We start from the raw sequence: 27,788 nt of genomic DNA on the forward strand, positions 1-27,788 counted from the left end.
CCAGGTAGCATTTATTCGGCTAAAACTATTCAACTCTAAACCCACTAAGAGGAGTGGCGTTCCGAGGGGGAAAGGGGGGAGTGATGTGAGCTGCTTCTATACCGTCAAGTGGGGGCTAGGAAATGTTAGGGCTCAAAGCCCCGCACTGGCACTTTGGGACAGACCCTGATGTTTTGGGGCGTGGGGGGACAGATGCAGACTAGAAACAGCCATGGAGATGAGATCAAGAACAAAAGTAGGGCATCGGAGACATTCAAAGTCGTCTCTCAAAGGGAACTTCCTTGCTTTAGATGGAATTGCTCAGAGAAGAATATGAAGCAGAAAATGAGTCTGGTTACATAACGGGCGGCTCTGTGAGTTCATTCTCTTTTAGTGGCACTCCAAAAACCACCCAGAAACTTGGAAGCCTTCTGGGAATGAGCATAAAACATACATCAAAACAGCAAACATACATGGCTCAAAAGATGAACACCATATGATGTCACGCGCAGAAATCAGATGTAAAAAATAAGGTATCACTTACTCATTCTAGATTGGCTTAAAATGTTAGCAGCTACACAGACTGTGCTGATGGACAGGACTGCTCTGCACTTTGAGGTACGGACATTTGGAGGTACGAAACTGTTGTTACATTTTGGGTCTGGTGGTTTAGTGGTACAAAATGTCTACTATAGGGGCATTTGATTGACCTCATGGTTATAGGTTAAAATCCCTGAGGGAACACTCAGCCTTTCATCCTTCTGAGGTTGATAAATGAGTACCATTGAGTTGGGTAACAATAAACATCTGCTATTCAGCGCCAAGATATCCTTCTGGGTTAAACTGCGCTTTACAAATACACGTTATGCTATGTCACAAGGTAACAGTGCCTGTCCAAAGGGCGCCTCTTCCTCATGCTTCTAGCCACTCCCGCTCAATGGTGATTGGAACCAGTTCCATCTTTGGCAATCGGGTAAGGAAACAGGACCAGCCCTTCACTTTTTAGTAAAGTGCTTGTGCTGAGTGCACAGAAAGTGGATAAGACATGAAAGCCGATACATGCACTCCCAGATCAGACGGTCACTTGCCCATCAAAGCTAAGCACAACTGAGGTGCGGTTTCTTCCAGAGAGTCCACGGGTCTGTGACTGTGGGCTCCTTCACAGTATGGGGAACAGATGCACGAGTAAACGTTTACTCCCTCCCATATTTCGCCCCGCCCCTCTTGTTCTGTTCCCTTCTGCATGTCTTCACAGCTGCACACCAGTTGAAAAACCATGCAGGCGCAGAGCGGACCGAGGCAAATGGTGCAACCGCCATAAAATGCCTTAACAAAAGGATGGCCGCAGTGGCCTCCGGTCTGGCCACGTCTGGTGGCCCCAGCCCTCGAGCAAGTTACGACTCGGATGCACTGGCCACACTCTAGCTGTGCCTCACTTTGAAAGCAGGAGGAGGGGCTGGGGCAGGAAATGGGGGATTATTGTACATGTGCTCGGGTGGCAGTGCTCACACAGCTGGCCAGGCAAAGGTGCAATAGCAGACCTGGGACTCAGTACTAAGGTGCACTGTCAGAAGCATGGGAAGGGTTGCTCAAGGGAAGGTACAGGGGGGCATAGAGATGGTGCAGGCCAGGCCTGGGGCCACTGGCAAAAGTGTGGGAAGGGGTGCTCAAGGGAAGGCACAGGGGGGCACAGAGATGGTGCAGGCCAGGCCTGGGGCCACTGGCAGAAGTGTGGGAAGGGGTGCTCAAGGGAAGGCACAGGGGGGCATAGAGATGGTACAGGCCTGAGGGCCACTGGCAGAAGCGTGGGAAGGAGTGCTCAAGGGAAGGCAGGGGGAAGGGGGCACAGAGATGGTGCAGGTCAGGCCTGAGGTCACTGGCAGTTGTGTGGTAAGGGGTACTCAAGGGAATACAGGGGGCACAGAGTTGGTGCAGGCCAGGCCCAAGACATCTGACAGAAGCGTGGGAAGAAGTACTTTAGGGAATGCACAGGGGGGCACAGAGATAGTGCAGGCCAGGCCTTAGGCGCACTGGCAAAAACGTGGGAAGATGTACAACAGAGAAGGCACAAGGGTGGCACAGATATGGTGCAGGCCAGGCCTGAGACCACTGGCAGAAGCGTGGAAAGGGGTACTCAAGGGAAGGCACATGGGGGCGCTGAGACGGTGCAGGCCAGGCCTGAAACACAGGTAGGAGTACTTAAGGGAAGGCAGGGGGCACATACAAACTGCAGTGGGTTGGCTGAAGGCCAGGATTGGGGTCCAAGCAGGACAGTAGATGGGGGACTAGGGGCCATTTGGCAAAGGTCAGGATTCCTCACCAGCCCTCAAACAGATCAGATGCTTTCCCTGCATAACCAGAGCCCAACCTTGCACTGTAGGGTGGGGCATCACTCTCTATGGCGATTAATGATGCACAGAGTGGGTCTGAGGTTTGACAAACCAGTCCACAGGGCCTTTCCTCTCCTAGCCTGCCTGGCTTCCTCTTTGGAGAGCTATATATCACCGCTATCCACTCTCCTTACCCCCACTCCTTAATGAACAAGGGGACGCAGAATCCATTCCCCATTTGCAGCCCCAAACCACTCCATTCACAAGTTCTACAGCAATTTAACAAACGTGGGCTTTCAGGGTGATAGGTATGGATTTCTGCAGCAGCAGAGGACTTGGCAAATGAGGAAGCGAGGGGGGCTCCTTTAGAGAGAAGTGTTGCACTGCCCAGTCCAGTACTGAGAGCTGCCAATGGTACTTCCTCAGCCCTCTATGGTTCAGAGCCCCCACGAGTCCAGTACTGAGAGCCCCTGACAGTTGTGCCTCAGCCCTCTACAATTTAGAGCCCCGAGAGTCCAATACTCAGAACCACCGAGGGTACTGCCTCTGCCATCTGCGATTCAGCACAAGCACAAGTCCAGTAGTAAGAGCCACCAACGGTAGTGTCTTAGCCCTCTGAGGTTCAGCACACCTGCAAATCTAGTACTGAGAGCCACAAACGGTACTGCCTCAGCACTCTAAGGTGCAGCACACCTGCAAGTCCAGTACTGAGAGCCACAAATGGTACTGCCTCAGCACTCTAAGGTTCAGCACACCTGCAAGTCCCGTACTGAGAGCCACAAACGGTACTGCCTCAGCCCTCTATGGTTCAGAGCCCCCATGAGTCTGGCACTGAGAACCACAGAGAGCTCTGCCAGTGCCCCTCAATCCGCCATGCTGTATTTCATGACTCCCCAAACCCTACTAAAGCAGCCTGAGCGGTCACATAGCACCCCTGCAGCCATGCAGGGTTCATGCCCACAGAGCTCAGCTGTTCACTGCACTCTAGTATCTCCAGCATTCGGACACAGGCAGCTACCCTAAAGTGCCTCAGTCCTTAAGCAAAGCCTCAGGGAGGTGGCGATCCCCAGGGATTGGGGGCCCACGAGGCCCCCACACCCATAATTGTGAAAAGCCCCGGTGAGGTGGCAGACCCCTGGGCTGCGGGGGGGCCACTTGCCTGCTGTGCATAATAAATAAAGCCCTGGGGAAGTAGCGGTCCCTAGGGGTGCGGGGCCCCTGCAGGCCCCACACCCTGATAAAGTATTACCTCAGGGACCTGGCTCACCCAAGGGCTTAAAGAAACGAAGCATGGGAGACGGTGCTTCGTTTAAAAAAAGAAAATCCATCCGGATTCACACACCCAGCTCAAATTCATCAATAAATATTTTTTTTAAATGCTTTTATTTGGCCCTGGGGGTCCCTATTGGACCCTCTGAGTAGGTCTAGGGGGTCAGGGTGTTTCTCACCTGCCCCCTTTTCTTGTTTTTAAATCTTTTTTTCTCCTTTTTTCCTGTTACTCTGTGAACCGAGTCACAAGATGGCTGCCAACACTTTCTTGTTTGGAGTGTTGACAGCCAATCAAAATGAAGCTCGTGCTCGGTAGGGTTCGTGAACCCTCCTACGGCCACCAGATATCAATATTTTTAGTTTTTGAACTTCTCAGGAACTACTGAAAGGATTTACACTATTTAAAAAAAAGGTTGCTTTCTGAACCAAGACCTACCTGTTTGCCAAATTTGGTGTAATTCCGTTCAGCAGTTCAGGCTGTAGCTTTGTCTTTTCCTATGAAAATTAACATGGAGAAAATGTGTTTTGGGACCACCCTTTTTTCTTAGCCCCTGCTCGATGAATCACCCCAAAACCTTCAATACAGGAGCTGACGTGCAAGGACCATTCGTTTTGTAAATTTCACGAAGATTCGTCATACGGCGCCAACGATATTAACGAAAGAAAAAAAACTTTTGAATAGAGGTCCTAACTATATATATATATATATATATATATATATATATATATATATATATATATATATTGGGGTTTGTAATTATCACTTCCGGCCCCAGAATGCAGTGGTATCATCCATTTGGGCGTTGATTGAAATAAAAGAAGGATCTTGCCGGTGTGGTTTTGTTTGCCGTCATTCCTTCACATCCTGCCATGATGAAGGGCGCTCTCCGCCCGAAACGCATCGGCAACACTTAAGAGGATGTGTTGTTGGAACTTACCTGTGATAATGGTGCAATCCTGGGTAGTGCCCTCCATTTAGGGGTAACTTGTGTGAAGCATCAAAGTGGCCAGCCCTTGGCCACGGAGTGGCACCGCTGCGTGTGCTTCTGCGTGTCCGTGTGCTGCTAAGATTGGGTGGCCATACGGAGCAGGTGATTTCACTGTGCAATTGGTGCAGAGGAGTCCCACCGCTGGAGCCATGCGGATCTGCTTGCTGTAGTAATTGTTTACGGTTTGAGCGGAGCAGGATATGCTAGCAAGAGTGCACAGGACAATGTACATGACATTGACATTCCATCACCAATGATCTTAGAGGGTAAGGATTGGCGGCACCTATTGGGGTTCGGAATTATCACTTCCGGTCCCAGAATGCAGTGGTATCATCCATTTGGGCGTTGATTGAAATAAAAGAAGGATCTTGCCGGTGTGGTTTTGTTTGCCGTCATTCCTTCACATCGTGCCATGATGAAGGGCGCTCCCCGCCCGCAACGCGTCGGCAACACTTAAGAGGATGTGTTGTTGGAACTTACCTGTGATAATGGTCTGATCCTGGGTAGTGCCCTCCATTTAGGGGTAATTTGTGTGAAGCATCAAAGTGGCCAGCCCTTGGCCACGGAGTGGCACCGCTGCGTGTGCTTCTGCGTGTCCGTGTGCTGCTAAGATTGGGCGGCCATACGGAGCAGGTGATTTCACTGTGCAATTGGTGCAGAGGAGTACCGCCGCTGGAGCCATGCGGATCTGCTTGCTGTAGTAATTATTTACGGTTTGAGCAGGGCAGGAGATGCCAGCAAGAGTGCACAGGACAATGTACATGACATTCCATCGCCAATGATCTTTGAGGGTGAGGATTGGCGGCACCTATTGGGGTTCGTAATTATCACTTCCGGTCCCAGAATGCAGTGGTATCATCCATTTGAGCGTTGATTGAAATAAAAGAAGGATCTTGCCGGTGTGGTTTTGTTTGCCGCCATTCCTTCACATCCTGCCATGATGAAGGGCGCTCTCTGCCCGAAAAGCATCGGCAACACTTAAGAGGATGTGTTGTTGGAACTTACCTGTGATAATGGTGCGATCCTGGGTAGTGCCCTCCATTTAGGGGTAACTTGTGTGAAGCATATATTATCTACTGGCGGTCGCCAGTAGATAGTTATAGTTAGGACCGAGTGTCCATAGCTTTGGTGACGGTTGATGAATCCTCGCTAAATTTTCAAAACTAATGGGGCACTCCGCTCAGCTCCTACCCTGAAAGTCTCGGGGTGATTCGTCAAGCGGGGGCTGAGAAAAAAGGGGGGGTCCCAAAACGCATTTTCCCCATGCATTTTCCCATAGGACCTTTAGTCGAAGGTACAGCCCGAACGGCTAAACAGAATTACTTGAAATTTGGCAAAGAGGTAGTCCTCAGGTCAGGGATGTGCCTTTTGCATATATGGTGTCAATCTGTTCAGTACTTCCTGAGAAAATTGCAGTTAAAAGTACATAAATATCTATAAGCGCACACCGTGCGCGCAGAGTGCGTGCACCGCGCGTGCACCATAACGTGCGCAAGCGTAATTCTGATTGGTGTTAGTCAACATTCGAATCGGTCGAAATCAGGAAGTGTTGGCCGCCATTTTGTGTGTTTTGTGTGTGACAGTGAAAAAGAAAGGTGGAGAACGTGAAAAGGGGGCAGGGTAGAGAGTTCCTGACCCCCTAGCCTTTGTCAGGGGGTCCCTGAAGGACCTCGAAGGGTGAAAAAAAAAATTTATGTTTTTTTTCCAAAAATCGCGGGGTGTGCGCACCATGCGCGCACCGTGCGTGCACGGTGAAAAACCTTAAAGAAAAAAAATTTTAAACGAGCCATTCCATATTACAGGATACAGTCAATCTACAACTTTATACATAGGTAGCTTATTGTAAAATAAATAAAATAAATATATAAAAAATATAATAAAACATACATAACTTAGCATTTAAAAAACCTTACAAATTCACTTAAAAAACCATAGGTTTCACACACGTTATGGTTAGGAATTAGCATTTAAAAAACTTTGCAAATTCACTTAAAAAACCATAGGTTTCACACATGTTATAGTTAGCTGGACATTTCACTCGTAATAAACCATTGAAATTCCCCCGTTATAGTTAGTTCAGATAACTATAACTCGCGCGACCGCCACTCTATCACAAGGATGATGTCATCAGTGATGTCATGAGTGATGCCACTGACCATGTCATGAGTGATGTAATATGTGAAATGTCCAGCTAACTATAACATGTGTGAAACCTATGGTTTTTAAGTGAATTTGCAAGGTTTTTTAAATGCTAATTCCTAACTATAACATGTGTGAAACCTATGGTTTTTTAAGTGAATATATATATATATATATATATATATATATGATTCCCCGCGTTTTGGCTCCTTTCGTCGTGATTAAATGGCACTACACACCAGTGCGGTATCCTGACGGTCGAGCCAGACCGTTCCAATATGTCCACAATTCTCAACAAGAGAAAATCAGGATCGCACTCCGCAATTAGAATACAGTCTTCTTAATTTAGATTTAGCCCATGTTGAACATGGGCTAAATCTAAATTAAATAGACTGTATTCTAATTGCGGAGTGCGATCCTGATTTTCTCTTGTTGAGAGTTGTGGACATATATATATATATATATATATATATATATATATATATATCCAGAACACCTCCTCCAGTCGAAAGTGCAGGGGCAAAACGGGGGACACCTTGGAAACACCTTTAATAGAGTTTACGGCATAATGCATTTCGGCCTATCTCGGCCTTCTTCAGATGCGTTAATGTTCAGGAGGCATGAGTACACCCTAATTTAAAAGTCTTGCAACTTCCCCATTGGCAGGGACCCGCTCCGCCCCCTTCCCTAGTGTTTGCTCACCATCCCGCAGGCCATCGGAACTGCAGGTCCCAGGATGCACCAGTGATCCAGGTAGGTGATGCAGGGGGAATATACAGTCCAAATGGATAGTCGGGGTGCAGGACGATCATCGGTGTAATATACGTGCCTGTTTCCAGCTTAAATTTCCCTCTCAGGGTCTCCTTGGGTCCCCAACACTGTTTCAGCCCCCAATATACAGGTCTTTATATATAGAAATATATATATATATATATATATATATATATATATATATATAAAGCACCACGGGGTGAAGGTAACACTGCGTGGGGAGAGAGGAGCAGCATTGACTGCAGGGAGCAACAAGGGGTTTCCAGTGAGGATTTTCAACTTAGCAGGAAGCTGTGTGTTGGGTGCAGTCCGGAGGCCACATTGTTGGGACGCCACTGGGTGTTTAGATTTTCCACTTACTTAAGGGAGATCTACACAGAGACTGCAATTACGAGCATGCAGCGGTCTGGATTTACAGCACGAAATGCAGTATCTCTTTAAAGACAGAGGAGGAGCCTCGAGCAAAATTTTAGGAGTGGCCAAGAGAACACCTAAATGGCCACCAGGTGCGAGGCTCCAAACATCGTAACAGGCACTGATGAAAGCTGAACTGCTGAAACGCGTCTGCCGTTTGTTACCGAGTTTTGCGCTGTAAACTCACCTTGGAATAAATCCTCCTGTATGCATCCTGGCTGTGTCAGACCCTTCTTTTCTTCAGAAGTGGGGATTTGGACTCTATATATATAGTTAGTGCAGGCAACTATAACTCACGCGACCGCAATCCTCTGCTGATGACATATGTGTCTTTATGAAAAAAAAATATTTGTAATATATGTATAGCTAAAATTTAATGGAAGAAGACATGGGCAAATAAGTGTCTAAATACAGTATTAGCATCAGCAGAGGATTGCGGTCGCGTGAGTTATAGTTGCCTGCACTAACTATAACGTGGAATTTCATTGGTTTTTTACGAGTGAAATGTCCAGCTAACTATAACATGTGTGAAACCTATGGTTTTTTCAGTGAATTTGCAAGGTTTTTTAAATGCTAATTCCTAACTATAACGTGTGTGAAACCTATGGTTTTTTCAGTGAATTTGTACGGTTTTTTAAATGCTAAGTTACTTTACGCCGTTCGTGCCGTGCGCGCCCACTTCACGCAGTTCGTTCCGTGCGCGCACGGTGCGTTTCGCACACCGTGCGCGCACAGTGAGCACGTAGTGCGCTTCGCGCACCGCGCGCCCACTTAACGCAGTGCCCACTTAACGCGTGCCCACGTTACGCTGGATGGGCCATGTACGCACGATGCCCTTCGCGCACCGTCCGCACACGGGGGACATATTAAGCGCTTCGTTGTGAAAGGTTATCTATTAAATGTTCAGATAACAAATAGGCCATGCACAAAAGGTGCCCTGCAGGCACCATTTGCACACGGGGGGGGAGAGAATATGGGTTTTGTTTTTTTTTTAATTTATTTTTTGCCGTACGCGTACGGTAAGCGCATTCGGCGTTTTTTCAAAAAAAAAAAAAAAATTATTTTTAGACTTGGATGGCCTTCTGGGACACCCTAACCATGGCTAGGTGGTTAGAAGCTGTCTAGCCTGCCCCTTTTCATGATATCCAACTTTGTTTTTCCTCCCCCCCTCAGAGTGCGAGAGAGAAAATGGCGGCCGACACTTCCTGGTTTCGACCGATTCGAATGTTTACTAAGATCTAACAGCCAATCAGAATCGCGCTCGCGCACGGCACCGTACGCGTACGGTAAGCTTACGGTAAGCGCTCGGAGCGCACTTACAGATATATATATTGATTTAAATGCTATTTTCTTAGGAAATACTGAACAGATTTACACCAAACCTACAAAAGGCACATCCTTGACCTGTAGACTACCTCTCAGCCAAATTTCAAGTAACTCTGTTCAGCCGTTCGGGCTGTAGCTGTGTCTAAAGGTCCTATGGAAAAATACATGGGGAAAATGCGTTTTGGGACCCCCCTCTTTTCTCAGCCCCCGCTTGACGAATCACCCCGAGACTTTAAGGGTAGGAGCGGAGCGTAGCGCCCCATTCGTTTTGAAAATTTTGCGAGGATTCGTCAACCGGCGTCAAAGTTATTCCAAATAGAATGTTGCGGATTTCCTATGGAAACATGGTCCTAACTATAACTATCTACTGGCGACCGCCAGTAGATAATATATATATATATATATATATATATATATATATATATATATATATATATATATATATATATATATCCTTTCCAAAAGCCCCCGAGCTTTAGAGACGATGTATTACACGGCAGCTCCGGCCGTGGGAGATCGCACCGCCGCCTACATTAGTTGAAGGTCTGTGTGGCTGCAATACGGCGTTGCAGCCTTCATCCAGCACGAGGAGCGAAGAAATTACAGGCAGATTTGCGAGCCTGGGGCCCACTGGAGGGCGGAGGAAATATCACAGTTGAAAATTGGGATAATAATTATGGTTGGAATGACGGACCCCACCGAAGGGGAATAATTGGGACTGCTGCTACCAGCATGCCATTCCCTGGAGAAGGCATCCTGGGTGAAAATAAGTAGCAGTCCGTTTCTGGATTTCCAAGTTACCCACCCTATGATTAAGATGCCGGAGGCATCGAAACGCGTCAGGGACATCTTTTTCCAGGTTGCAAATGCTGTCTATTTGTGAAATAAAAGTTTGGATGAACTGTTCCTTGTGGAGTGCGTCTCTAAAGCTCGGGGGCTTTTGGAGAGGATATATATATATATATATATATATATATATATATATATATATATATATATATATATATATATATATATGTATATGTATGTTTTGTGTGTTTCTAAAAGTATATTTATCTGCAGAGTATTAGATATTTTTTTATATAGCTAATGTATTTAATTTACATTATATTAAATGTACATATTGCAGACTTATATATAATGTTTTTAACATTTACTACTTTAAGCTCTTCATATTAAAAACAAATATTATTTGTATATTTTGTAACGATGCTATTGTCAACAACATTTTATTCTGATATTTTTGTACTCACGATTATAAGCATGATATTGTGGTAAGCAATATTTTTGACATGATAGTTTTGTTATCTATATCTTTTATACAATATCTTCATGATTCATATTGTTGCTCATCGATACCATTGCTATTTGCTATTTATCAAAAATTGAAGTTCATGCCAGTTCATTTCTGTTGTTTTTCAGAAACAATATTATTAATCCCACTCTTAGGTACCTTTCAATCCTTAGGTCTGTCACCTAGTTTATTATAAAGTCTGAAATATTTTGTGTTGGCAGTACTGAGGTTGATATGTTAGTTGTAATATATTACATTGAGTCTGTCATTCCTTGATGATGTTTTGGGGTATCATATTACTGACAGCCACTTTTTTGGTCAGTTCTCTTCCCAGATCTATCAATAATTTACCCACAGGGTGCTGAGGGCACTCTTCGGCAAATTTGAAAGTCCTGAAAATAACAGGATGACTGCTTTCTTATGGTCTCTATCATGAGCATTGCCAATAGCACTTGAGAAAGTCCAGAATTCAAATTCCTTGTAAGTCTATCCATCTCACAATTATCTACAACATTCAAGATTATCATATTATCTTTCATCTGCATGTTCCTTACATGTGAAACTTCCCATGAAGGTGGGATCATGAAAAAAAAAATAGATCGGTCTTCAACAATTTCTTTATCATGCAAGTGGAAGAGTTCAAGTTGTCTAGGTAGGGAATGCATTAGTACTCACACAGCCAAAGGCGTCCCGGTACATTTCTTTCTCACCTTTCACTACTTTCCAGGTTCCTTCAAGCATATGTGAGCAGATATTAATGTCATGCCTCTACCTTCTCTGGCACATTATTATCAGTTCTAGTTGTCAAAGCCTTGGTATCTCTTGAACACAATCAACATCAGCCCATGTCAAAATCAGGACCTTGAGGCTTTATGTTTTTCCTGGAAGGTGTACTCAAATTGCCCATCAACTCAGCAGAGAAGGTATTTGGATTCCAGTCATCTATAGTTATGAAACGCTTGCAAAATTAACACTTTCTAAGAGTGCTCAAAATCATAGTCATTTCCTCCCCAAAGTTGTAAGATGCAACAATACGAGTATTAGGTTACAGCTAACACACTCCTTGGCCCGCAACCAACATATTTAGGGATGCCCTTCTCCATAACATTAAGAATTATCCCAATATCTGGTATTGCACTTTCAAATAGGAATAAAGATTAATCAGTGCATTCTTCAGGACCCATCTGCTCCATATGTCTGTTGTCCAGCACCAACCTCCTGAGTCGTTCATCATACCTCTAGGTACCCTAGCCACATGCGCAAGAATATGACCATACGTAAGATGTTTTCTGCACAGATCTGATACATTTCAAATAATAGTATGAGAACCAGCCTTGCCCCTTACATTTTATGCCAGAGCCTAACTTTCAATGGATAGGACACAAAACAGTGTTATTCATAGAACAGTGATGGAACAACTTAAAGGGAGAAGGAAAAGGCTTGAGGCTGATGCAGGGAAGAGTTTGGAAAAATGGAATGCTGAAAATTATGAGGATACCTTGACGGTTGGTGGGAATACAATGACACCTAAAGAGAACTTAGAGGAAAAATAGATGGCATTAACAAATTGCAGTGACTGAGGGGTTACTGAGACTGAAATGGGAAAATTGCTCAACAGCACATGTAGAATCTTATGATCAACAAATCTTTCTTTGTGAGATTAACCTTGACAGGTTTAATATCAGCATTCTCTCCTAGTTGTTGTTTTTTCTGGAACTGTGTTGCATGTCTAAATTAATGTCCTCCACACATCATGGCCATTTCTGGAGTATATGAAGAATGGCTTGATCTATCATTCCACAAATCTTCCTGCTTCAACACTGTTCTTCATGTAAAGAACAGTAACAGGTTTTGTGTCTGGATTGACTACAGGGTTAGAAGAGAATGATAGATGAAAACAGATGCCTCAAGACCCTCAGAGTGCTCAAGGTAGAACTTATCAATATTTCCTCTATTTTCATCAACACATTGTCACCTGATACAATAATGACATGGCCAAATATGAGCCCATGTCCTTTACTCTTTATGATACGTTAGCTCACTTTCAATATTACATCTTCAGAGGGTTTATAGGTATATTTATTTTGAAGTACATAAAAAGTAGTTCGATTTTTTCTTTTACCATACCATTTCTTTTTACCACCACATTAGTCATGCCTGGCTGGTGCTTATAAACCCACATCATCACCACTGGATGGAAAAGTTGCAGAAATGATTAGAGGTTTAATGCACTTGCTGCCCAGATCTTTGTGAACTCAGTCAGTCTTAGTTTACAAGAGAAATCAAGTGGTTAAGGCACTTGCTGGAGCAATTTTTGTTAATCTCTGGTTGCAGATCTGGATCAACATAAAATAGGTTAAAATATTAATGGGCCTGCTGCAGAGCATTGCGTGCAAAGTGTAGGAAACCAATTTGTATTCTATATACGATAATTAAGTGCAAGGTTAATCTTAAACTATAGTTAATGCAATGTTAAAATTATCTGTGCTTGATAAACACCAACAATGCTAAAACCAAAACTGTTTGTATTCTGCATCTATGCTTATGATATTTAGGAGTATGAGAAATTCATGTAACTTGCTTTAGTGTTAGTAGGCTATATTTCTGAAGAATTATGCTAAATTACTCATATTTCACAGGAAATGCAAAACTGGCATTTGCTGCTATATTTTAACACAAAAGGTGTCCTCACATCCATTTTGGATGCAAGAACTCATTTCATGCTGTAAAAATTGTTCAAAAACACAAGCATTGCAAAGAGCAGTTGTTTGAGTTCTGGTTGCTCATGTTCCCAAGTGCTTCGCCTAAATTTGTGCAGTGAACCATATGTAATTACGATATGTGGTTTAATGGAGCAATTTTACTTAGGTAGTGTAATCCAAAATTACATAAAATTACACTATGTAGCGGAAATCTAAAAAAGGTCTAATTATAACTGTAATATCTCTCTCCTATCTCTATTTTGTATCAGTGGTAGCTGCTTCCAATACAAAGGGCTCGGGGTAGCGTTGCGGAAATAATATTTTGAAAAAGGACTTACCTGCGAACTGCCGGGGTCTAGCTTCTTCTATGAATGCAATTCATGAGCAACACTGCACGGGCTCCCAGACTCTCCACCCAATTCAGACTTTGCTCTCAAGCTATTACCCAGCATGAGAGGACTCTAGGATAGGTCTGAGCATGCTGGTTTGGTACTTTCTCACGGACATAGAGCATGTGTCTCTTCTCCTCCTGGTTGTGCAACACAGCTGGGTTAGAGAAATGTAAGTACGCATATCAGTTTGGCCATCCTAAGACAGCTGCCCAAACTGACATGTGCACTTGCAGTGCCCAACTCCCCTCCTTTCAGGGGCATGACTAACACCCAGCAGCTCCCACTGTGCAGGGGGGGCCCTTTCTTCAGTTTGTGAAGGGGTCCCCCTCAGCTCATCTGTATGGAGCTGTGAGAGGTTTGCTCTAACGCAGCTGCAGTGTGCAGCCTGCTCTGAGCTCCTCGCACTGAGCCAGGACTGAAGAGAAACAAAGTAACACGTTACATTGTTTCTCTTCAGTCAGAGCCCGGCCTGGAACAAGGATGTGGGGTGGGGCCCCAGAGACAGCATTCTCCACAGGGCACAGCTTCTGAAAAGCGATGAGGCAGCACAGAGCTGACAGGGGCAGGAGAAGGATTGCAGCTCCAGGAACAGGATCTGCTGGGACGCATTGGAAGGTAAACAAGCATTTGCAATGTATGGTTTTGCAATATATGCATTTGCATATATGCAAGTCATATATGGTTTGGATTGGAATTGTTAGTTGTGTAATTGTGTTATGTGGATTGGATCTGTGTAGTGAAATAGTGTGGCATGGCGTGCAGCGTAATTATGTGGATAGTAATTGTGTGATATTAAGTTTACTGGAATTATGTGAAGAGGAATTGTGTGTCATGGAGTGGGATTGTGTGTCTTGGAGTGAGATTATCTGGAATGGTATTTTGTATTGTGGAGTGGTATGTAATGGAATTTACTTAAGTGGTGTGCTGTTAAATATTGTAGCATGATGTGGAATGTTGTGGTGTAAATTGGATGTATGTGGTGTATTGTGTAATTGTGTAGTTGGTTTGAATTATGTAGTTTGTTGAATTATGTGGTGCGGAATGGACATGTGTACAGTTGAATTTGTGTGATGTGGAAATTTGCGCTGTTGAGTGAAAATTGTGTTGAGTGGTATTATGAGGCATGGTGTGAAGTGCAGTTATGTGGAATGTTGCTACGTGGCATAGACTGGATTTATGTGGAGTGTATTTATGCAATATGGAGTAGAGCAAAATTATGTGGTGCTGAGTGGTATTATGTGGAGTGTAATTATGTTGTGTGATGTTAAGGTGACCGCGGCGGGCTGGTCAGTGTGACCCCTGTGCCCCACACAGACGGTCGCTCCCCTCGCACTGCTGCTGCCTGTCGCCTACCTGCTGGTGCCGATCCCGCTCACGCCGCTCCCTCCTCACCAGCGCTGACCTCTGCTTCTCGCTGCTCTCCTCCTGCTGCTGCTGGCCACTCTCCTCGCCTCCTCTCCGCCGCCGCTGCCCCGGTCACTCGCCTTCCCGGTTTCCCGCCGCTGACCCCGCAGTCCCGCCTCTCCTCCCTGCCCATTGGCCACCCAGCCTCCCGCCTCCCAGCGGACCCTCCCTCCCGGCTCCTTACTTAAGGTGACAGCGGCGGGCTGGTCAGTGTGACCCCTGTGCCCTACACAGACGGTCGCTCCCCTCGCACTGCTGCTGCCTGTCGCCTACCTGCTGGTGCCGATCCCGCTCACACCGCTCCCTCCTCACCAGCGCTGACCTCTGCTTCTCGCCGCTCTCCTCCTGCTGCTGCTGGCCACTCTCCTCGCCTCCTCTCCGCCGCCGCTGCCCCGGTCACTCGCCTTCCCGGTATCCCGCCGCTGACCCCGCAGTCCCGCCTCTCCTCCCTGCCCATTGGCCACCCAGCCTCCCGCCTCCCAGCGGACCCTCCCTCCCGGCTCCTTACTTAAGGTGACCGCGGCGGGCTGGTCAGTGTGACCCCTGTGCCCCACACAGACGGTCGCTCCCCTCGCACTGCTGCTGCCTGTCGCCTACCTGCTGGTGCTGATCCCGCTCACGCCGCTCCCTCCTCACCAGCGCTGACCTCTGCTTCTCGCCGCTCTCCTCCTGCTGCTGCTGGCCACTCTCCTCGCCTCCTCTCCGCCGCCGCTGCCCCGGTCACTCGCCTTCCCGGTTTCCCGCTGCTGACCCCGCAGTCCCGCCTCTCCTCCCTGCCCATTGGCCACCCAGCCTCCCGCCTCCCAGCGGACCCTCCCTCCCGGCTCCTTACTTATGACGCCCCCCCAGCGACCGCGCAGCGGACGCGTGCAGCGGGAGCGCCGACTGAGCGCCGAAGGTGTGCCAAAGGTAAGCCCGTCTGCGCCCGTCCGCGCCTGGACCGCGCCCAGCGCCAGACCCCCTGGCCCCCGCGCCTGCCAGCCCCCCCGCAGGACCTACGACTTCGCTACACTCATCGCACTCAAAACCGCCCGAGCCCCCGGATGCTACCGAGCGTCCCCGCGATGCACCCATGGACCCTTCATCTGCCGATCCTGCAACTTCTCCTGCCTCCGAACAAGCACCACGCCCACCAAGACGGACAACAGCAACCACCTCAAGTGCATCCTGATCAACACCCGCTCCATCCACAGACACGCTGTGGAACTCTTCAACCTCCTCAACACCGCATCTCCAGACGTCGCCTTCCTCACGGAAACCTGGATGAACGACTCCTCAGCCCCCGACATCGCCATAGCCATCCCGGACGGCTACAAGATCATCAGGAGGGATCGCAACAACCAGACCGGAGGGGGCATCGCCATCGCTCACAAAAGCACCATTCGCATCTCGACTGACTCCACCGACGCATTCAACACCGCCGAATACCTGCACTTCCAGATCCACACCGACCCCAAGACTACCCTCAGAGGCACCCTCATCTACAGACTCCCGGGACCACGCGCACAGTTCTGCGAAGACATCACGGACTTCATCAGCCATCACGCCCTCCCCTCCACCGACTACATCCTCCTTGGGGACCTCAACTTCCACCTGGAGAACAACAACGACCGCAACACGACCACCCTGCTGGACAACCTCGCCAACCTCGGACTCCAGCAACTGGTCAACACCCCCACCCACTACGCCGGCCACACGCTCGACCCCCTCTTCTCATCCAGCAAGCACGTCACCTTCAGCCACTGCACTGGACTCCACTGGACTGACCACAGCTGCGTCCACTTCAGCTTCAAGAAGAACACGGTCCACCACCACCCGAAGCAGGTTCCCCACAGAAACTGGAGCAAGATCACCGTCGACCAGCTCACCACCTCCCTCAGCCAGAACCCACCGGTCAGGACAACGGACCCGAACACAGCAGCCCTCGACCTCACGCAATGGCTGACCTCCTGTGCCAATGACCTCGCCCCACTGAAGAACCCACTCACCAGGCCCAGAAGCAAGAAGGCCCCCTGGTTCACCGACGAACTCAAGGACTCCAAGAAGGCCTGCCGCACACTCGAGAAGGCCTGGCTCCTCGACAAGACCACCGACAACATGACCGCCCTCAAACTCGCCACCCGCACACATCACCAGCTCATCCGCACCACCAAGAAGAAATCTTTGAAGGAACGACTGGACAAGAACGCCCATGACAGCAAGGAGCTCTTCAACATCGTCAAGGAGTTCTCCAACCCCAGCACCGGCAACAACGACATCACTCCCTCGCATGACCTCTGCGACTCCCTCGCCTCGTACTTCCCCTGCAAGATCGCCGACATCCACAACAGTTTCAGCGCTCCACCCCCGCACCCATCGACCGAACCTACGCACCCCGCCGCTATCCTCCAGACATGGACCAAAGTGACCCCCGAAGACACGACACGCATAATGAACACCATCCACTCCGGATCTCCGACCGACCCATGCCCCCACCATGTCTTCAACAAGGCTGCCTCTACCATCGCACCCCACCTCCGAGACATCATCAACGCCTCCTTCGACACAGCCACCTTCCCGGAGAGCTGGAAGCACGCCGAGCTCAGCGCACTACTGAAGAAACCAACAGCGGACCCGACCGACCTCAAGAACTTCCGCCCAATCTCGCTCCTTCCATTCCCTGCCAAAGTCATCGAGAAGGTCGTCCACAAGCAGCTGGCCGCCTTCCTCGAGACGAACGGATCCCTCGACCCATCGCAATCCAGATTCAGAGCCAACCACAGCACCGAGACCGCCCTCATCGCAGCCACCGACGACATCCGAGCCCTGCTCGACAAAGGTGAAACAGCGGCACTCATCCTCCTTGACCTCTCCGCAGCATTTGACACTGTCTGCCACCGCACCCTAGTCCAACGCCTCAACGACACCAGCATCCAGGGGATTGCTCTGGAATGGATCATCTCATACCTCTCCGGCAGAACACAGAGAGTACGCCTCCCTCCGTTCCGCTCTGAGGCCACCGAAGTCATCTGCGGCGTCCCGCAAGGATCATCGCTCAGCCCCACTCTCTTCAACATCTACATGAAACCCCTCGCTGCCATCGCACGCCAACACAACCTCAACATCATTTCCTACGCTGATGACACCCAGCTGATTCTCTCCCTCACCAGAGACCCCGACACCGCCAAAGCCGACCTACACGAAGGGATGAAAGATGTCGCCGAATGGATGAACATCAGCCGCCTGAAGTTGAACACGGACAAGACAGAAGTCCTCATCCTGGGACCGTCGCCCTCCGCATGGGACGACTCCTGGTGGCCCCCGGCCCTGGGCACCGCACCCAAGCCAACGGACCACGCACGCAACTTGGGCGTCATCCTGGACTCCTCCCTATCGATGACCAGACAAGTCAACGCCGTCTCCTCATCTTGCTTCCACAACCTCCGCATGCTCCGCAAGATCTTCAGATGGATCCCGACCGAGACCAGGAAGACTGTCACCCAGGCCCTCATCACCAGCAGACTAGACTACGGAAACACCCTCTACGCCGGTACAACAGCCAAGCTTCAGAAAAGACTTCAGCGTATCCAGAACGCCTCCGCCCGTCTCATACTGGACGCCCCCCGACGCAGCCACATCTCGAGCCACCTGAGAGACCTGCACTGGCTCCCTGTCAACAAGAGGATCACGTTCAGACTCCTCACCCACGCACACAAATCCCTCCACGACCTGGGCCCAAGGTACCTCAAAGACCGCCTGACCTTTTACACGCCCACCCGACAGCTACGATCCGCGAACCTCGCCCTCGCCGTCATCCCTCGCATCCAGAGAGCCACTGCCGGAGGAAGATCCTTCTCCTACCTGGCGGCTAAGACATGGAACTCCCTGCCCGTCCACCTGCGGCTGACCCAGGACCACCTCGCCTTCAGGAAACAGCTCAAGACCTGGCTGTTCGAGCAGTAGAAGACCCCTTCCCCCAAGCGCCTTGAGACCCTTCCGGGTGAGTAGTGCGCGATATAAATTCCATGATTGATTGATTGATTGATTGATGAACTGTGTGGGGATAAATTGTGGAACTGTGTGACGTGTGAAATTATGTGGCATGGTGTGGTGTATAATTGTGCGGAATTTATGCAGCATGTTGCAGAGGTGTATTTCCTGGAGAGTAATTATGTGTTTTGGAGTTGAGTGTAAATATGTTGTGTGAAGTATAATTATATAGGTTGAAGTGGAATTATGTGCAGTTGAATTGTGTTGTGTGGAGTGTAATCATGTGGTTTGGAGTGGTATTAATTTGTGTGGAATGTTATTATGGGATGTGCAATTATGTGGTATGGAGTTAAGTGGAATTATGTGTTTTTTTATTTTTAGGATTGTAATTATGTGTTATGGAATGTTGTTGTGTTAAATTATTTATAGTTGATTTGTGTGGCATGGAATTATGAGATGTTCAAATGTGCTATATGTGGTAGAATTAGCATAACTGCCAAGGTTTTAGATTGCTATGTGTGACGTTTTCATAATTTCAGTGTAAATATGAGTGACATTTTAACGACTATGAGTGACACTTTCTCATGAGCAAAATCAAGCAATGAAGAGGAGGGAAACATATAAATATCAGAAGTTATACCCAATCGAGCAAATAGAAATGCTAAGAAAGTCACTGAACTAAAGTGCGCTAACAGCAGGCTACTGAAAACTGAGCAGAGTCAGACTGCAAGAATGTCACCCATTATTACAGTTAAATTATGAAAATGTCACACTTACCAATTTGAAACCTTGGCATCTATGAGTGAATCAGTGTGAAAATGTGCTTGAATAGAGGTGTATTCCTCTGCACCCTAATGGTGACCAGCCTGCCAGGTGTCTTTGCAAATTTGCAAGCGCAAAGCAGTTTTCCATCAGCTACATGTTAATGTAACTCTACAAAATAAATACATAGGATGTTCTCTGAAGAAATCAGAGGTTTGCCTGAGCCAGGTTACACTTGCTCCAGCACTTTAAAAGTGGCAGTTCATTCAAGGTCCGATCAGGCCTTCCATAATGTCTGGGTACCCAGTGTGGAAATGCTGCAAAGTTTTTTTTAAATGCTAAACTGTGGTCAGATTAAACCTTCCAAAAAGAGCTGCTTTCATCTATGAGTAACCAGTCCATTTCTGGAATGCTAAAATCATGGTAAGACCCAGTAACCTACCCTCTAATGCCTCCTCAGTAATTTTCTGTCTGAGGTAGGGTGCAACTGGGATCTAATGTGTTTTAGGACTATGCGGTCAAGACTGCCCTGGGCTGAAGTGTTATCCGTTTAGGCAGGAGTGTGAGAGGAGGGTAGATCCAAGCCTGAAGCAGTATGTGGAGTGGTGCCTCTGATGCTCCCAGACTAGAATTAGGTCACAGCTCCCTGCGCCACAGTAGGCACCTAGACCCTCGGTGCAATCAGCTCATCTGCAGAGCAAGGTCTGTTGGTGCATTAATACAACACCTGCTGGATGGAGGGGGACTTGAGGACTCTTCTTTGTGTGTGTAAATTGGGCCTCACAGGCCTGCAACAAGCAGGCAGAGGCCCGAACTTGAGAGGCTGGATGAGGCAATATAGTAGACTGTTAGAGCATGCCTCTCGATGGACTCTAGTCAAAAGAGGAGCATTGAGGACCGCATGAGGGCCAGCAGGCATTGGATGGCTGCGAGGTGACTGCCCACAGTAACAGGTGGAACTATGAGAGATGACTGGAGGCACTAACCCTCTGAGGAGCAATAATTCATGGCAGTAAGGAGTGGGGAGCTTATGTCTAAGCACTCTGAGAGTGTATTGTGCAGTATCAATACAATGTCACCTGGGTGCAGTAATGCTTTCGGAAACCATTGTCACACATTTAGCAATTACTCAATGTAACACCCGTAATCAGTGCAGCTATATATCTATCTTGCATCTGAAGAAATAATGCTCTGACACAGGTAAAAGTTACCAATACACCTAGGTCACAGGAGTTACGGAACCTTCACAATTAATGTTTTTATTTTTCATTCCGGTATGTCTGCTGCTGAAAGTAGCTTTTACCGCCATGTGAAAGTATAGAAGAAAACAAGTAGAAATCAGCCTGGAAACAGACTCCCCCATGTTATTCCTTTAATACTTACTCATCGTTATTTCCGGTCCCCCAACATCAAAACAGCAATGAAATTGGGCACTTCAGCGCTGTGGTGTCAGCGTTTTGGAATCTTAGATCCAGGCTCCCCCATGTAGAGCGGCTGTTTTTGCACATCGCTCCCTGCAGGGAGGCGAAGGTTATCCTGGGTCACAGCATCACCCACTCCAAAGCTCTGGTGCCCTTCTCAAGCCCCTAGCTATGTCAGGAACCAGTCCTTGCAAATGTCGCACTCGAAGTGGCTGACATTGTGGGGTTGCCGGTTCATGGCGCGTGCGTGCCTGCAACAAATCCTCGCAAGACCTATCTTTATGAACACACTGAAAACAAGGCAAAATGTTGTGGGCATAGAAAAGGGACATTCATTACAAGACTACCACACAGGCAGCTGTACTGCATAACGAAATTTACCGCATCGTATTTAGGAGACAGGAAAAGCACCAGAAAACAGCCACATTGAAATAATACTACACCAGCATTGATTAGCAGAACTGGTACCCGAGCAGGCGCAATGCCCGTTATGCGTGATTTAGCATTTCAGTGCAGTGATGAGGATCACCACACTGAAATGCGTTAGTCTAACCAATGGTGGGCGGAATTTGCGTAGTCGCGATACACAAAGCTCCGCAAAATGGTAAAAAATCTCCGCGAGCACACAGAAATTCCGCGAACACACGGAATTGCTTGTGCTGCCCGTTCGCGATGCTTTTTTCCTGTTTGCGAGTGCTGTTTGCGTGCTCAGGGGGAAATATCTCACGAAGACGCATTTTGAAAGCTCAAACAAACAAAAATTCCACAAAGCCAAGGATCGCGGAATTTTTGGCAATTTTGCGTTCTCCGCGGAACGCGAAAGTACCCGGAACGGAATATACCTCCCAGGCCTAATTCTAAAGCCAGATGTGGGGTACTTGGCAGGGCTGATTTAGGTGGCGTGGATTTGGACAAGCTGTGCACGCTAAGGCTTTTTATGCCATGGGGTATAAAGTGGATGTTTGTCTATTTTTCTTTGTAAAATAATATGGGCTGTCACCCATTTAATAGATAGGGCGCATTTTTTCTCTCTCCCTTTGATGCAAGGCAGCGAGCAACTCTGGTGCAGAGTAGCTTGAGTCAAAGAATAGTAAATCTGGGCCTCAGTCTCACCTGATCTAACTTTACCTGTCAATGACTCACTTGTTTTCACTCACACTCACATGCCTATACATACAGATGCACTTACTCACACATACACATGCACTCTCACACACACTCTCTCCCTTAAGAGTACTCTCACTCGCAAGCACTCACACGACATACATTTTAAACCATTTTTACTTCCCACAGCTCCATCCAAAGGACCTAAGTTTGCCCCATTTTTAATTACACTAAAAGTGAATTACTGAATGTTATTAACGAGCAGAACAAAAGTAATGTAGGAATTCTTGCCACTGAATTTGCCACTTCTGAGGCCAGTTCTTTTAAAGACAGTGCCAAGAGACAGCCCCTAAATGACATGTATTGAGAGGAGGCAGGAGGAAGCATGACTAGTTCAGAGCCCTGCTACATCTCTCTTGTCCAGGTGTCTCCAGTCTTACTCTTACCTCACCCTGAGTTTGCAAACCGAGGATTACTGGATCCAGTATTTGTGGCACCAGAAATTCCCAGTCCAACATACTACAATACTCATAATAGCCCACAGCAAATTAGTAACACCCCAGAGGATATTGCTCCAGGTCACATGTCATGAGGGCCATTCAGGTACTTACCCCTGCACCCATCCTCTAATACATACGAGAATACTGCAGGTTGGCAACAAATTATTAAATATTTCTTTGCAATACATTTAGGTAATCAGTTAAAAAGTAGAAGAATGATCTTAAAATAAAATGTAAGTGAAAAATTCATACCTTTCTCCACGGACAAACAGTCTTAAAAGTAGACACCAGAGCTAGAATAACAGAGATGAAAAACAAATAATTAGCGCTATCACAAACAGAAATATGTTTTCCAAAACAATAATGACGAATAGGTTTCCTTCTGTGGTTTCTTCTTTCTCACCTGTAATTACCACATGTCTTATTCGAAGTGGCAAAATGACTTCAATGTATCATGAGTGAGAATGTGTTTTACATTTGGGACTCTGTGTTGATGTGCTGTGTATTCTGCATGACTGCCCACTCTGTGGGGCTGCTGTATATGGGACTGGTTGTTCTATTCGTCTGAGGCTTGAAGATGTGTCTGTCCACCTTGCATGCAATGCTTAAAGGTTGCACCTAATGTACTATGAGAGAATACATTAGGAAACATTTCAAACTTGCCATTTAGTCTGACTTATGGCTCTTTGTTCGATTGGATTTGTCCTTGGGGAGATGGGCTAGAAAGGTGCCACCATTTGGGGCTGCTTTGCTTGAGTGATTAATGATGGATGTGAGAAGAAGGGGGAGGAGCCTTGGGAAAAAAGTGTCCCAATGTTGTCCAAAAGGAGAGCAACACTACACAGTTATCAATCAAGGACATGCCTCAAGGAAGGTCAAAAATACTTGGCCCATATAAAATACTTGTAGTAGTAATCGCATGCCTTTGCACCCCAAAACAGAGGAGGTGTGTAATGCCTCCCACCCTATGTAGCACATCCTAAATAGGCTAAGTGTTATTTTTGCTGGTGCCAATCCCAGGAATCAGAGTTTTCACTTTACTTTACACTGATTTTGACACTGATATATTGGCATTGCTCTTAAACTCTGGCCGCCTAATATACGTTAAATACACCTAAAGAGAATTTTCACCAACTTGCTTTAAATGTGTTACTAGGTCGACCCGGCGTCAACTATTTTAAGGCTGTCAAAAGAAATGTATATCGCAATCTACGTGTTTTTGATCGGAGCAATCACATTTGTTTGTTTTGTGTGTTGATCAGTCAATGGCGATTCCTACTTAATGACTTAACTGGTTGCCCATTCTGCCATATGACCCTGTATGTGTCCTCTCCAGCACTTCAACCATCTCTAAAGGTGTCTCAAAAAAGTCTTCGTATCTGTTCAACCAGTACCTGATCAATGGCCTCCATGAGAACCTAGGATGTGGCTACCGAGATACCTCCTCTAGAGCAAACCCTCTGCGCTATTCACTGTCTATTATTTTAAACCTGTTAGCTGGCCTCAGACATATTTTTTGTGCCTCAAGGATAGACTGGCAACTTCAATCGTGATTTTTATTTGTATGGGCTTGAGGGAGCTATCTTACTTATATTGTTTATATATTTGTTAAAGGTAGCTCATTGTATGTTTTCTTAAATACAATCACTTTGGTAGAAAGTCCTGAAGCAATCGATGTATAGCTGGATCATAAAATGACCAATCGTTTTAGTGTGTGCTTGGCAAGCGGCTAAAGGAGTACAGAGAAGGAATGACTTCACAGTGTATTTTGAAACTCGATTTGGAATACTATCATCAATTTTGTTTCCCACATTGTTAACAAACAAAAATAACACTTGAGAACGTGCCCCAAAAGTAAAAGAGGGTTTAAATAACAATGCACTTTCATAATTCCCATCCTAACCTCACACTCTCTTGCCACACTCCACTCAGTTATGATACTGTAAAGTCCACAGAGTATCGGGTATTAAAAACGAAAACTCCAACATGTATAGAAACATATAAGAGAAGAAACTAAAGAGCTTCCTATTTACTTTTAAAAAGAATGCCCTCAAGCAAACATTGTATCTCTTGTTATAATTGGGGCTCTCTAGAACTCATGCTTTCACAGATTATATTGAGTCCTGGAGGTGCGCTGAAGAATTCTTATTTATTAGAATTAAGGTCCTTACAAAACCACATTCTCTCACCCCTACTCCCTGAGCATAGAATGGACACTTACTAAGGAAGCAGCTGACTCCCACCAACAGAAAAGCGAGAGCGATCTTCATGGCTGAGAGATGGCTGGGTATCGAAATGTGATCTGGAGTACACAAGGTTCAATCTCAAGGTGTCTCTGTCAGCCCAGAGCTCCTATCTTTATTCTGAAAGCGACCAGTCAGATCCTGCCAGCAGATCTGATGTTAGGTCATGTGACAATTGTACTAGTTTGATTCTTGGCCGTGGGATCAATCAATGTTGACTCAACAGGTGCCAGTTTCTCTCCACCTTCATTCTCATGTTCCATCCAAAGGGAGGAGCCAAAAACCTTAATTGGCAGCTCTCTGTTTTTGTTTTAAAAAACAGGACACGAAAGCATAGGTGGACATTTATATTTACACCAACAAATTATGTCCTTTGCATGTTATTTAATTGTCTTCTTTTCACATTTTCTTTATATTATCATTTCAGTGGGAAGGATGCATAACCATGGGTTACAGGGCTAAACAGATCCGGTGATTACAATGTATCTACAAGTTTACACTTTGAGGAAGTGCGGACCCCCTGGGATTTGCAAACTTAATGCAGAACTTCAAAAAAGGAGGCAGTGCTGCGAGTGAAGGCCACGCATGGCCAAACCAAGCAAAAAAAAATATTGAGGCTTCAGTTCCTATAATGCTTTAAGTCAGCTTGCTGTCACCCTCATGTAAAAGTATTTTCAATCGCCTTTCAGGAGCCACTTAAAAAAACGTTTTATTGTTAGTAAGTTTCTTTATATAATGTTTGCTGATTATGAAAACCTACTACTGATTTTTTGTCATTCCTTGGGAAATTATGGGGTGAGGTTGGTTCATTCCCTTTCATCCAATGTGCTACAAATGTCTAAATTAATCTGGCTGGCAATTCGATGTCTACTTTTTTTCCTCTTCAATTACACTCCATGACAAAGAAAACAATATTGGCGATGGGAAAGAGAGTGAAGGGGGAAAAGAAGCAGATGAGTTATGGAGGGAGTTTGTTCCCCTCCAATGTGCTGCTCTCCTATAGGCCCAGAGAGCAAAAGACACACAATTGATGGACAGAATGGTGAACAAATCAAAACATTCGCACCATTCAAGAGATCTGGGTTAAATCCATCATTCTTTTGCTCACCATGCCACCCTAGTTTGGACCTGGCCATATGCAAATCAGTCTTGACCCTGTGCCTCATGGGAACAGTCCAGCCTGAACGGCCAAGCCAGGTCCTCTCTGGACCGGAAACAAGCATCCTAGGATCGGTTTCGGGGTTTCACCCCTCTTTAGCCAGGATAGCTTGATTCCCACAAGGAACAGGGTCAAGACTGATTTGCATATGGCTGGGTCTAAACTAGGGTGGTGTTGTGAGCAAAAGAATGATGGATTTAACCCAGATCCTTGTGACTGGGGGTTATTGTTTGCATTGTCCAGCATTCCGTCCATCAATTGTTTCTTTTGCATATGTAGCCCTAAGTGGGAAGGGTATGCACAGACCTGGGTCCCGTGCTCACTCCACCACTGGATTCAAGCTAGCCTGGCTGATGACGGTTGATGCCCAGAAACCGGTCCCAGGATGCTTGTTTCCGGTCGAGGGAGGACCTGGCTTGGCAGTTCGGGCTGGATTGTTCCCACAAGGAACAGGGTCAAGACTGCTTTGCATATGGCTGGGGTGGTGTGGTGAGCAAAAGAAAGATGGATTTAACCCAGATCCTTGTGACTGGGGGTGAATGTTTGCATTGTCCAGCATTCCGTCCATCAATTTTTTCTTTTGCATATATCACCCTAAGTGGGAATGGCTTGCCCATACGTGGGTCCTGTGCCTACTACACCACTGGATTCAAGCTAGCCTGGCTCATGATGGGTGATACCCAGAAACCAGTCCCAGGTTGCTTGTTTCTGGTCCAGGGAGGACTGTTTCCACAAGGAACAGGGTCAAGACTGATTTGCATATGTCTGGGTCCAAAGTGGGGTGGTGTGGTGAGCAAAATAATGATGGATTTAACTCAGATCCTTGAAACTGGGGGTGAATGTTTGTATTGTCCAGCATTCCGTCCATCAATTGTTTCTTATGCATATGTCGCCCTAAGTGGGAAGGGTATGCCCAGACATGGGTCCCGTGCTCACTACACCACTGGATTCAAGCTAGCCTGGCTGATGATGGGTGATGCTCAGAAACCGATCCCAGGATGCTTGTTTCCGGTCCAGGGAGAACCTGGCTTGGCAGTTCGGGCTGGACTATTCCCACAAGGAACAGGGTCAAGACTGATTTGCATATGGCTGGGGTGGTGTGGTGAGCAAAAGAAAGATGTATTTAACCCAGATCCTTGAGACTGCGGGTGAATGTTTGCATTGTCCAGCATTCGGTCCATCAATTGTTTCTTTTGAATATGTCGCCCTAAGTGGGAAGGGTATGCCCAGACGTGGGTTCCGTGCTCACTACACCACTAGATTCAAGCTAGCCGGGTTGATGACGGGTGATGCCCAGAAACCGGTCCCAGAATGCTTGTTTCCGGTCCAGGGAGGACCTGGCTTGGCAGCACGGCTGGACTGTTCCCACAAGGAACAGGGTCAAGACTGATTTGCATATGGCTGGGTCCAAACTGGGGTGGGGTTGTGAGCAAAAGAATGATGGATTTAACCCAGATCCTTGTGACTGGGGGTGAATGTTTGCATTGTCCAGCATTTGGTCCATCAATTGTTTCTTTTGCATATGTCCTCCTATAGGCCCAGCTTTAGGATCTGCCTTAGAAGACTAAGCTTATCTTCTAGTTTTGGCTTTACAGGGAAGGAACTTTTTCGCTGGACTTTC

General features: G+C 46.8%; 1 protein-coding gene across 1 annotated transcript in view; it reads right to left on the reverse strand.

Moving 5' to 3' along the window:
- The window catches only part of LOC146811137 (uncharacterized), a 289,135-nt gene extending 264,022 nt beyond the window's left edge, over positions 1-25,113 (reverse strand). The window contains exons 1-2 of the mRNA XM_085618205.1: positions 24,987-25,113; positions 23,018-23,058 (exon numbers count right to left, since the gene is read on the reverse strand). Coding sequence (XP_085474331.1) covers positions 23,018-23,058; positions 24,987-25,035 — 90 coding nt within the window. The 5' untranslated portion in view covers positions 25,036-25,113. The remainder of the gene's footprint in view (positions 1-23,017; positions 23,059-24,986) is intronic.
- Between the last annotated feature and the right edge of the window lie 2,675 nt (positions 25,114-27,788).

Source organism: Triturus cristatus, chromosome 7 (assembly GCF_964204655.1).
Source record: "Triturus cristatus chromosome 7, aTriCri1.1, whole genome shotgun sequence".
Taxonomy (NCBI): domain Eukaryota; kingdom Metazoa; phylum Chordata; class Amphibia; order Caudata; family Salamandridae; genus Triturus; species Triturus cristatus.